The 13,183-nt window shown below is 38.3% G+C and overlaps 1 protein-coding gene across 1 annotated transcript in view; it reads right to left on the bottom strand.

The window, feature by feature from the left end:
- Window positions 1–13,183, bottom strand: part of pcxa (pyruvate carboxylase a) — a 98,063-nt gene that overhangs the window by 69,240 nt on the left and 15,640 nt on the right. Inside the window, exon 8 of the mRNA XM_056730899.1 lies at window positions 11,353–11,471. Coding sequence (XP_056586877.1) covers window positions 11,353–11,471 — 119 coding nt within the window. The remainder of the gene's footprint in view (window positions 1–11,352; window positions 11,472–13,183) is intronic.

The following is a 13,183-nucleotide window of genomic DNA, read 5'->3' as shown; positions in this document are numbered from 1 at the left end:
TAAATACTAGCATATCAATCTGGTATTGTTAAAATGACATTCACATGCAGTAGCCTAATGGTTTGGGATCAGGAATACAAACAGGTAGAGTACAAAGTTCAAGCTAAATTGAAGCACAATGAACTGAACAGGCTTTTAATGTACCCTACATCCCCATAAAGAAGGCAGGTCATTGGATAAGTACTGTTAACTTAAATTGATTTAAGATTTATTTCACATTCAATAGCTTTTGTAACATGATTGGAAACTGAATATGATGTAAAATAAAATGTTATAAAATATATAATTTCATTATATCGTTTATTGTATCAAAGGTCCAGTGCGAAATTTTTTGGAAGGTCTTTTGACAGAAATAAAATATAATACACATAACTATGTGTTCAGAAGTGTATAGTATACAGACCTTACAAAATGAATCGTTATGTTGTTATTAATAGAATGAGCTATTTCCATCTACATACACTTTAGATTCCCTTTCATGGAATTCGCCATGTTGTTTCTACAGTAGCCCTAAACGGACAAACTGTTCTACAGAGCGCATTTTGTAAATACGTATATCTCCTTCATCAAAGAAGCAAAAACAAGACAACATCTAAGTCCCTGTGTCAACCGCAAGGGAAAGGGAAGGTGTGGAGTGAGCCGTTGGTTGCAATTCAGAACCTCACCGCTAGATGCCGCTAATTTCAAACACTGGACCTTAAATGTTGGTTCTGATGGTTGGTTGTCTCGTGGGCGAGCTCTTTCCCTTCCACTTGCTTTTGGCCAATAAAAGGAATAGGATCCCTTTGACGACACAGGGATCCAGAATTAGAAAAAAACTTTCTGAAACAATTTGGAGTGCTGGGGGAGTGCATCAAGTACAGAAATACTACGTCATACATCCAACTCCTTTATTAACAAGTTGACCATGTTAAGCATGTGCAAAGTCAGAATGCATCACAGAGCATGATAGCACCGCTTTAATTTAAATTGTAACATGCATGTGGATAGGTGCAGTCTCTTAGGAACAACAAAGAATTAATGCTCATGTCCCACGTGGAAACAAATTACACTGGTGAAAACATATCCACACCTACCTGAAATGGAAAATCCCACACAGGGATTGTACCAGAAATGTTACAATACACTATAAAATGTACTCTCACACAAGCTACCCCCAAACTGCCATCATCTACCCCTTTAATCTCCAGACAGCAGCGTTTCAGCAGCCTAAAGTCAGACAGGTGAGAGAGAGAGAGAGATTGTACAAAACACACAAAAAAGAGAGAAAAGAGGACAGCATAACAGAGCCGGCTCTGGAGCACAGCACAGACAGTGGTGTTGGGAGCTGCGCTGTGGAGCTATGCTAATATATTCAATCTGATTCTCTATTCCATTTTAATTGCCAAATCCAGACAGCAGCATATGCAGATATGATGTGGGAGTACAGTGATCCCAGTCAGTCATACAACATAAGACCGAGACCTTGAGTGACACTGTGTGTTGTTGTGTGATTGAGTGTGTGTGCGCACGTGGTCTGCCACACTATTTAATACCAGCCAATGCCTCCGAATAACCTTGAAATGTAAAGAAATCTAACACAATGACACTGATGAAACATATTCAAGATAATTTAAAATGCAGGAATGTTAAACGAACAGTTCATGCAAAAAGACAATTCTTTCTTCAGTTACTCATCCTCAAGTTGTTTCAAATCTGTGTACATTTTGTCATAGTAGGAAACACTGCTTTATACATTATTTTTTTTCTGTTGAACACAAAAGATGATATTTTGAAGAATGTAGGACAGCAAACAGTTCTGGGCCACTTTTGGCCTAGTCAATGGTGACCAAGAACTGTTTGGTTACATGGATTCTTCCAAATATCTTTCTCTGTGTTCATCAGATCAAAGACATTTACACGGATTTGGAACAACTCAAGGGTGATGAATTTTTATTTGGGGGTAACCTGTTCAACCCCTTTAACCTTTGTTCTTTCAGAGCCTTAATACATTTATATAAGTTATTGAATATATTACACACAACAGTATCCTTTTATAAGTGCATGAAGATATACATTATTTTATTAGTTATATATAATAAATATATGACTAAAAATAAATGCATAATGCGCATAAATTAACCTTATCTGAAGTTCATTTATTCTTCTCCTTTACTGTTACAGACATTCAATAGAGATTCCAAATGGCCATTCGTTTATCTCTAAATACAGAAATCCCCACACGCAGACTGTGCAGAATGTTTTTCAGTGTGCCCATGAGCACCATCAGAAGTATGGGGCCGTGCATGTGAGCACCTTAAAAGGAAACACCGTCTCTCACAATCTTATCTCTGGTCATGAATGTGTGCAGGTGTTGGATCCAAGCAGCACTGTTTAAACAGCATCATTTAACACAGCTGTTTACAGAGCGCTGATCCGATCTGCCGATGGTTACCTGCTTCTAGGGAAACGTGCACAAACACACCTAGAGTGTGCTGCATTGATCTGAGATCAAGTCTCCGGCATTCTCAAGAACCCACTGGGAGTCATTTTTTTCACTCTGGTCATCTCAGATCCAAATTCAGACAACAAACAACAGCAAATGAACAAAAAATGAAATCATGATGACCGTAAACAGCGCTCCATTAACTGATTCACATCCCACAAAGGAATCGAATTCCCCACTGAAGGGAAGGGATTGTTTGGGTGGCCCATGCTCAACGTTCAACTTCAATCACCTCAACGTTAATCAGTTTCTGTCGTCCCACGCTATTAACCTCAACTTCATATTTTACCTTTAATTACCAATTCTTCTCTCCGGCTAACTTTCATCTGAAAACTTTTGGCAACGCGTACACGCCATAATGATCTGTACCATTAGTTGCCTGTCCATTAAAAGACGAATCAATACGCTTTGCAGAAAACACACTACAACAATATACTAATGCCCCGGTCAGTTCCCCTGTTAGGTGAGACGGGTTTATCCGCCTCATTCATCTTGCTTTCCCTTTCTCGCTCTCTCTGGCACCTCCATCATTTTGTCTTTCCGAGGCCTTTAATGCCCTTGTCCAATCTCTTCGCCGCGAAAACGGACCAATACAAATGAGCAGCTGCAATTTAGCAACAACCCAAAGTAATTAGAAAGCCATTACCAAGGTCACCCAGAGAGCGCAGCCATACGCGCCGGCACAAAAAAAACATTCTCTCACATCACTGGCAAACAAACATGAATACTGAATGAGTGTTAAAAGTCACTGCGTAACTCCACAGCTGTTAGGGGTGGACACGGGCAGTGAGCGAGTGAGCAAAGCACTCAAACAACGTACATTTGTAGGCTTTTGCGTGTGTGCGTTGCTAGAACGTGAGCTGTGACGCAATAGACAGTAGAGTGGGAAAAACATACAAAATATGGTCGATAATATCTGGGCAACAGAACGTAATGCCCATATTCTCTTTTTGATTCCATAATTTCGCCGAGGGGATTGTCTCCCAGGCACAAAGCAACCGCAAGGTCAGGCTGGGTGGGTGATAATCATGCTGAAAAAGCCCCTCTACACAAACTGTTGACACAATGTTGGAAGCCCTCAAGAATGTCACAGAATGTCATTGTATGCCATAACATTAAGAATCGTTTCCTGACTGGAGTGAAGGAGCCAAGCCAGAACGGAGAAAAATCGCCCAAGACTTTAGCAACAAACTTTAAAGTTGGCGCAACACATTCAGGCAGGTGACGCCCACCTGGCACGAGCCGCCCACCTGGCACCAGCCAAATGCAAACACTATCGGTCAAAATCCCACTCGTGCCTTTTCATGAATTCCCAAATGTGGAAACAGTATAGATGGTTTTCCTATGAAATGAGGAATTATGACCAAAAACATTGACAAATATTATTGCATTTTGCACCCTTCAAGTAGCCATCCTACAATCTGTAAAAAAAGACTGTTGGTTTCTTGAGATATCACCTTTGGATGCATTTTATGGCTGAAAAACACTACATGAATTTGGCTAAGATTTTTGTCCCAATTTTCTTTCAGAACTAGGAGACCGTCTGGAGATTTTTGCAGCCTGTTTCGACAGATTTCACAAAGAATCGTGTAGTAAATGATGGGCACAGATTCCAATTTTTAGCTTCAGACTATTTTTCCATTGGGGTGTAGGATATCAAAACGTGTGATATGTTTGGCAGATTTTGGAACACAGCATATAGACCCAACAAAACAAACTCTGAATATTTGAAAAAGGTGACAGCCGTATGACCGGTGGGGGTGGTTGTTGGGTGCCGTGCGATTTTTTTTGATTATTTTAACATGTAAATGATGCATTCTGGCACACTCTGACAAGAAAAAAAGACAATATTTGGGATATATGTCACACCAGCCACAATTTGCTGGTCAAAATTGATTTCTTTGGTCTTTTTTCAAGTGCATCACATGACACATATGGAGCAGCAGCTAATCACATGATGTATGACCAAGGTGAAGTTTATACGCAAATAAGACATGTTGCTGGCATAATTAGTCTGAATATGCAGTATTATTTCAGGAATAATTACTGAAATATATGGATTTTGGTCGAATTTGAGATTTTCATAAAAAATAAGTACATTGTCTCACGATCCCAATGCTGAAGTCGTAATTAAAATTCGAAAATGATCTTTATTTGTCTACGTTTTCTGAGATGTGCACCTTCCCAAATCTTTTCCAATACAAAGGATTCGTGTCCCTCTAAAGCAAAGCGATTGCGCGTCTGACGTTTCGGTTTGAAAACATGCAGGATTGAGAAAATAAAGTGCAGGATTGATGTTAAAAGAGTTATCAATAGAGATAAGGTGCAGGACCTGATTGATGAGAGTTGTAAGAGCTAAAAAAGAAAGTTCAAAAAGCAAATATAAGCGATACAAAAATAACCTGCGCGGCATCCTGAGGACATATTAATGTAATATGAAACAAATTGATCGGTCTCTAAAATAAATATTAAATATCATTTGTAAACTTAACCATCTGAGTGTTTGCTTACTCCTGTTGCCGGACCTTGCAAGAAACAACAGTAAACAAGAAGCATGTAGTAAACAGAAATAAATGGAAATTTTATATTGGAATAAAAATGATATATTGTGACCCTACTTTTATCACTTCAATTAACTCTATTGCTTCATGTTCAAACAAGCCCAAAAAATATTTTGTGATTTAATTTTTTGCTATAAATCAATCTTTTTTGTCAAACTCTATGTTCCCCATGGGTTTAGCAAATATTTAACCAATAAAAAGTGCTTGTCAACTATGCAATCATTTTAAAGTACATAGATTTTTCCATTTCCTGAAAAACAGCAGACTTGGACATAGGAGGTTTTAGAAGCACAGCGACGATACGTAAAACATGGCAAACTGTAAGAGAGCACCTGCAAAGAAGTGTTACAAAACACCCAACTCTCCAGACAGGGGGTTTAGATTAAGTTGCACAACGAGTATTCTGTGCTGAAAGATTTAAGTAAAATAGATTTGCTCTTGTCTTTCTATTTCACTCGCATTTCCTACGGCTCTTCCACATCTTTTCAAACACGTTGCTGTATCACGGCACGGCGCTCCCTATATAACCCAGCGGCGGGAGTTTCATTGATTTTAATCGCGTAAATAGTATTATAGTGGATAAGGCAGAAGCAGTGCTGCGTCATATGTGTGTTGAATTAGCACCTACAGGACACCAACTTTAACTTTATATTTATTCATCTGGCAGACGCTTTTTATCCAACGCGACTTAGAAGTAACTTCACACTTTGCCTTAAGCGCAACCGTTTAAGTGAATGATACGAGAACGTGATTGCTTTTATACTGCGCTCACGGATGAAGAGAAAAGATAAGAGAGAACGCTCTTAAACTTTCACTTAATGATGATGAAACTTTGCAGTTAATCTCCGGGTCACATGCATATAGAATCGTGAGGGGCGACCTGTACGGAACACAGCTAAACTCGTATCAGATCCTTCACACTACTAATAACTGTTACACAATATTATTTGTATAACAATTGGCTCATTTCAAAAGTGCTGCAGAATCGATACGGAGGCAGATGTATCGATGAATGCATCATCAGGAGCTCATGATGATGTATCGCCATATAATCAATATTTTGAACAAGTTTGAAACGACAAAAAGAGTAAATGATATCAGAATTTTCATATAAAAAGTCATGAAATAATTCTGCATTGTGCATTCTGCACTCTTATTGACTGTCATCCATATCAACAACGTTTTTCTATATTTAAATCTTAATGAAAGACACTGTATGTTGGCACAATTAAATAAAAAAGGTTTTGAAGATCATTTTAGTCAAATGACCCTAAACTTTTGTCCGTTTTAGTGTATATGTAGAGAGTGCCAGATGGCTAACATGGTGGTTCATCACTCCAGAGTGCAATGTTGCCATGCTTTACATCTTTTCAGTCAACGCTTGATATGATGCTCAGCAACCGAAACCCAGCTCATGAAGCTCACAATGTACGAGTCTTCTGCTTCCACAGGCGGTCTGACTCGCAGTAATGAATGCTGAGGGCACGCAATGTTTACGCACAGCACACTTCAGCACTCAATACTTCTACTTTGTGAGCTTGGGTGGGTGATATGTTGTTTTCTCCTAGATGCTTTCCACTACACAATAACACAACATACAGTTGACTGGAAAACATTGAGGACCCTCAAGAAAAAAATATAGGGGAAGAAAACACCTTAAGAGAATACCAACATTTTACAAATTAGTAAATGACAACAATTTTCATTTTACACTATTGTAACTCTCAGAGAAGCCTTTTAAATCTTTCAAAGTTTCCCCTGCTATTACACTTCAAATACAAGTAATTGTGACGCCTGACGCAGCCCAAAAACACCCTTCCTCACACAAAGCCAGCCAATCTTATTGGAGCATGCCATTTAGAAAAACACGTCATCCAACAGAAACGGATCGGTACTAACCACCAACATCTCACCCCTGCAGTGACAGAGTCACCGCGGTCGGCTGTCTTATTACAGCCTTAGGACTTTATGACCCGACGGGAAGAACAAAAGATGGAGGAGATATCAAATTATGAAAACATGATTGGTAATTACGGGCAGCTGGCATATTTTATTACCTTGCCAGTGGCATGGAGCGACAGAGTGGCAGAGGGTAATTGATCTTAATTACTCTGTCCAAGCGAAGGTCAAATCAGCAGCGAATGAGTCTGGGAGAAGGAAAAAGACCAACTGGATACAAAAACACGCATGAACATTGTCTCTGTGCATCTGGATTAACATTACACATATAGAGATTACAGATGAGGCAATAAGCAAGAAGGGTCAAAAGCATCAAGGATGTCATTACAAATGTGAAGATTTTTTGTTGCTCTTGCTTTTCACACATATTCGCACCATTACCTATTCACACCAGGAGAACACAAAAAAGCACTCTGATCATTGGCACACTTTAACAAAACCCACAGATTTCACTCGATTAAGAGCGAAACACAGCTATTGCGAGGGTTAATGCAGTGATATTGTGACAGCGTGATGGAAGAATATGAGCTTTAATGGCACTATTAGGCTTGAGGTGTAATGTTAGTAATAACTGTACAGTTGTTGTAATAATGGTGCTAGGTAGGCAACGTAAATATATATTACAAACATTTCCATTTTGTCAGCAATTGTTTATCATGTGGCTTTTTGTGCATGTTTGTTAATGTAATGGCTCTTACTTGTGCATGATATGAACACGCACCACGACGAAGGCCATTGTATCAAAACACTGAATTTTAATGGATGTATAGAATGTAAAATAGTATGAATTTTTGGTAATATATACACGGGCTGCTACATTTTAGGTTCACTTGACCAAAATTATTTTATGATCTTGAAGTCACCATGAAACGAGACAGGAAAATTCGGTGTGCACGAACAAATCATTTATAATAAATTAATTTGCACTTGTAATCTTTAATTAAAAACATTAAGCTCCTCTCCCCTTCTCAACAACAACATGAGGTCACCAGGAAAAACTAGGTAGGACTATATTGACTGTCCAATAGCTAAGCTTTTTTATTTTCACCTCCAGGCCCAACTTACAACAAACCAATCAAAAAGGGAAGGGCAAAATAAAGCCCGCCCTACATTTTTTCAAATTTTCAGAAGCCGTTTCACTCGGATATACGTAACGGAAACAGAAAATAAGTCCATTGCAACATCCATTTTATGGTGACTTTTAAGTGATAGTTCACCCAAAAATAACAATTCAGTCAAAATATATTCACCCTCAAAACCTCCTTATGACTCTTCTGTGGAATACAAAAAAGATATTTTGATAAATGTCTCCTTAGTATTGTGTCCTCAGAATGGTAGTTTGAATTAGAGTATGTGCATTCCCTGGGATCGAACCCATGACTTATGCGTTTCTAGAGCCATACACTAACCAAGTAGCTACAGGAAAGCATTAAAATCTTAAACTTGTGAAAGATGAAGGACGCGCCGCCTTCTCTCCTGTTGTTCGCACTCAGAAGTTATATTTGCACAAGGCAGAGAGCCGCAACTCCATAAACACTGCCAGTATGAAATGAGTGAATCATCCGTGTTTGCAGCGTTTGCTTGTGAATCCAGTGTCCAACCACAAAAACGCGTAAACCAATGAACTAGTGACATTTATAGTCATAGAAATATACGGTTTTAAACAGCCAAGTGACCTTCCCCAAATGACAGTTTGGGAACCAAATGATACTGTGAGAGCTGTAGTCTAAAAGCGGAGTAGCCAATGGAGGGAACGACCACTATATATGATAACTATTCCAAACTAGTTATTACAGAAACAATTTATTAAAGTATTGTTTTCGTTGTCTTTATCCCCACAACATTTCAAAACAAAGTAACGCCACTGATGGGAACTCAAAGACAGAAATATTGTTTACAAAGCATCTGGAAGTAACACTTGCCAAGTGTTCATTTTTGCTATTGCAAGGCAAAGAGTGGGTACATTAACTATATCATAAGATATCACATATCGTTGCATTTGTGTTATTCCATAGATTTAAGGGTGCCATAGAATGGAAAACTATATTTACCTTGGCATAGATTAATAATAAGAGTTCTCTACATGGAAATGACATATCAAGAGCCTCAAACGCCATTGTTTCCCCCTCTTTATGTAAATCGTGTGCATGCAAAAGACCACTGAAGGCCAATCCCAACATAACATCAACTGTGACGATACAGTTGGGATGTACGCCCCCAACGTTGCATATACCTGCCCATGTTCTAGACCACCAGGATGTGCACAGCCGAATCATCAGAAGTTCTGCAGGTATTTTTCATAGGGTTGGGTAAAGTCTCCCAAATTGATCCTCCAAAATTGACACTTCACCCAAAAGAAAATTCTGTCATCATTTACTTGCCCTGTATGACCTTCTTTCTTCTGCAGAACACAAAAGAAGATATTTTGAAGAATGTTGTTAACCGAACACACAGGCGGTACCTATTGACTTGCATTGGTTGTGTGTCCATACAATAGAAGTGAATGGGTAGCGCTATTTTCTCTCAAAAAAAACATTCTTAAAAATATCTTTGGTGCTCTACGAAAGAAAGTCATACAGATTTGAAATTACAAGAGGGTGATTAAATGACGACAATTAATTTTGGGGGTAAATTATCCCTTTAACTTTTGACAAACTACTTCAACAACTTCACACTTGTAAACTTCCCAATTTTGCTGTAATCACCATCAAACATTATGAATTTCAGAAAACAAGAAGTAAATGCCATTAATGGTCAAGCTTTAGATTTGGATGTAAAGACCTAATTCTGGACCAGTGCAATGGGCAGCATGTTAGCAGAGCAGGTGGGGTGTCAAGTGACTCCGTATGAGGAACAGAAGGTGGCTGCTTGTGAAGGTCTTGGCAAACAAGCACCGCTGCTGGCTGGAGGACGGGAAATCAAGTTCATTTCAGTCATATGTGCTTCCAAAGCCTCTCGCTCACAGCTGGGTTGCCATGGAATGCCAATTCCGATCTGACAGCTTCAATTTCACGCGACGAGATGGACATTTATAATGAATGGAGGCCTGGTAGGTTGGCGCGAACCGTCACGCTCTGCGGGCTCACTGGTTCAGAACCGGTAGCTAAGACAGCAAAAATTACCCAGAAAGGTCAGAATCATCCGTATTCACCCAAGTGTGCATGTGTACATGCTTCAAATACTAACAATTTAATTAATCCATTGAGCTTTTCATAATCCAATGTTTTTTTCCATTTTGTTTCCTCTCTGCATTTGAAGGAGAACCTTTCTCGCCTTTAGTCCTCCAGGTTTACATAAAAAAAATCACTTAATTCCACTCTCCAAAACCCACTTCTATCTGCACTTTGAAAATGAGGAAGGATTTGTTAGAGATACAGTCCCGCTGAGAATCTTACAGGTTTCAAGGGGTTTATGATGATGATGTCTCCCACTTATTATCATGTTTTTTCCCACACTGACATTTTAACAGCCGGAGTACAATACACATTTTGAGTGTTAATTAGTGTTATGGGGCTTTCTGAACATCAGCCTGTAGTTACGCAAGATTAATTGCATCTGGCCACAAAAAAAATGTCCAAATAAATGTCAACACAAATTCAGTTGACTCATTATATAACAAAAAAAACAAATCTTCCCAGAATCTAAATGTCAGACAGTCAGTTGGTCAGACAAAAAGAGGAACTATGTATGTGATAAACACTTAGCTTTGTGTAAAAATGTTCTTGTTAGGCTTTGAAATTTCAAGGACTATAGATCAAGAAATTGAGATATTAAAAGGATAAAATGTGTTTTTGTAGAGACCAAAACAATTTTTTTCTTAATGATCAGGTGAATATGTACTATAGTGAAATATACATCGTATAAAGAAAATTGTCATTATGCATAATTTTACTGCCTAATTTAGATAATTTTCACACATTTTTCAAATGCTGTAAAAAGTTGGGTGTAAAATAACAGGAAAACGTGTGATTTTACTTTATAAAATTATTAAAATTTCATATATTACTATCGCAATATTTGTGTGTACAAGATTTCTTTTACAGTGTACGTTTCCATTTTTTCATAATTGCTGGAAAACTATAAAGCTACAAATGTAACCTTATATAAAGTATAAGTTCATGCTTTAAATTGCCATAAAATACTGTAATTCTAACAAAACATAATTGTCAATCATGATAAACATTATCAAACATGATATGAAATCCAACCAGGAGTGGCCCAACAGAATAAGAGCCACTCTATCAACTGGACCAAAACACTCGCACAATGAACCCAAGCTATCAGAAAGACAGAAAGAAAAGAGATAGAGTGATCGAGAAAGAAAACGTGAGAGAGTAAAAAACTCACTCTGTGATCTCCTCTGTGACAGTGTGCTCCACTTGGAGACGGGAATTGACCTCGATGAAGTAATGTTTTCCGTTTTTATCCACCAGGAACTCCACTGTGCCTGCGTTCTCATATCCAACCTAAATGTGAAGGAAGCAAATGTAATTGGCAGATTTGTAAAATTCTCATCAACACATCCAAACTTTTTGTATCTGAGATTTACATTGCTTCAAAGATAGCTTAAATAATACAAAAAACAATGTAAAACCCTATGATTCTAAGGGCTTTTATTTTTTATAAATTGTACATAGTAATATGAGCATATAAACAGTCTCATACTGGTTAGGAGTCTCCTATTACAGCTGTTCTTATATCATACACAATAAATAGAGATTTTAGAGTCTGTTTTATGGTTTCAATTATTTTTTTAAAAGACAGTAGTGATTTAACCCATAACAATAGCAATAAACATTGTGGCATAACCATTCAGGGGGAAACAAATATGGTACGTTTGTTTAAAGTGGGGTTATTAAGGTAATGCACGTTGTCTGTTAGTCCAGGTCTTGAAACAAATACGTGCGTGCACACGTAGTCCATAACCACCAAATACAGCCCAACAGGGGGCTCCCATAATCGCGTCCCCAAATTTCACAGAAGTGAGATCCAATTCATCCTAAGCCCTCTCTCAGACTGCCAAATTTCACAACACAACACATTCTGAAACGCACACACACAAACTAAGTGTTCGGCGACTTAAGCATGCTTGAAAACCGGCTGCCAACACACATTGAGATCAAACAACAAACCCTTCAAATTCCTGGCTGATATTCACACTCACACACCCTCGGATACCTCGCAAGCCCCGCGAGAGCACGCAAAGACGGCACGACAAGACATCCATCACGCGCCTCTCTCGCTGCCGCTGAAATACAGCGAGCAGATTAAAACTATAAGACCATCACAAACAAACAGATGAAAGTAAGACAGAGCTGAGAGCGTCCACGTGAAGAAAGGTACAGACAAGTAATTAAATGAAAAAGAGACAGAAAGAGAGGACAGATGGCATTCCACTGAGAGAACTAAAGAGGGTGAGCAAGAAGATGGGAGAGGGAAATTAGTAATCATGAGCTTCACAGCTTGATACAATTTCTAATTACTTCACAGCCCTCATACTAGAAACAGGGTCTGCTTATGTGCTGAACCAAGAGCCAGGAGAACGCTTTATTGGGTCAGTTTTCATCAATACATCACAATAAATCAATATTTGTTAATTTATGGAAATATAATTACACTTAGAGATATAGAGAAAATAGAGTTGATAAGCAGGGCTGCAACCAGTGTAGACAGAGGGCTTACGCAAGACTCCGACACACAAATCTCTGGCAAAGAGGAAACATTAGCAAATAGCAGCTTAAGCATTCAGTCAGTTAGTTACACAAAGTTCTCTTATGGATTCGGATTTGAAAAATAACACACAAGTCATAAGGACTAAATCAGTTTTACATGATGTGCATTACAATATTGCATATTGCCTTATTTAGCAAGTTATCTCAAACCACATTTTCTTCAACATCATGCAGCCCTAGACTAAATTTCATTCGAGTTCAGATTTTGATCCAAATTTTAATGCAATACATCCAAATCCAATAGATGGCCCTAGTCTGCTGAACTATATTCTGTATAATAATGTTCTATAAGGATGTGTAAATTATTAACACATAAGTACCGATAAACTGAAAAGAAATGTGTGGGCAGAAATCGATACTGAAAATTTAGGATGTATTTGGCCAAAAACACATACCGAAAATTACTAGTTTTTATTTTTAAATTACACACACTAAAACCACTAAAA

Source organism: Triplophysa dalaica, chromosome 19, assembly GCF_015846415.1.
Source record: "Triplophysa dalaica isolate WHDGS20190420 chromosome 19, ASM1584641v1, whole genome shotgun sequence".
In the NCBI taxonomy this organism is placed as follows: Eukaryota; Metazoa; Chordata; class Actinopteri; order Cypriniformes; family Nemacheilidae; genus Triplophysa; species Triplophysa dalaica.
The sequence above is the reverse complement of the archived record's forward strand: the minus strand, read 5'-3'. Positions and strand labels throughout refer to the sequence as shown.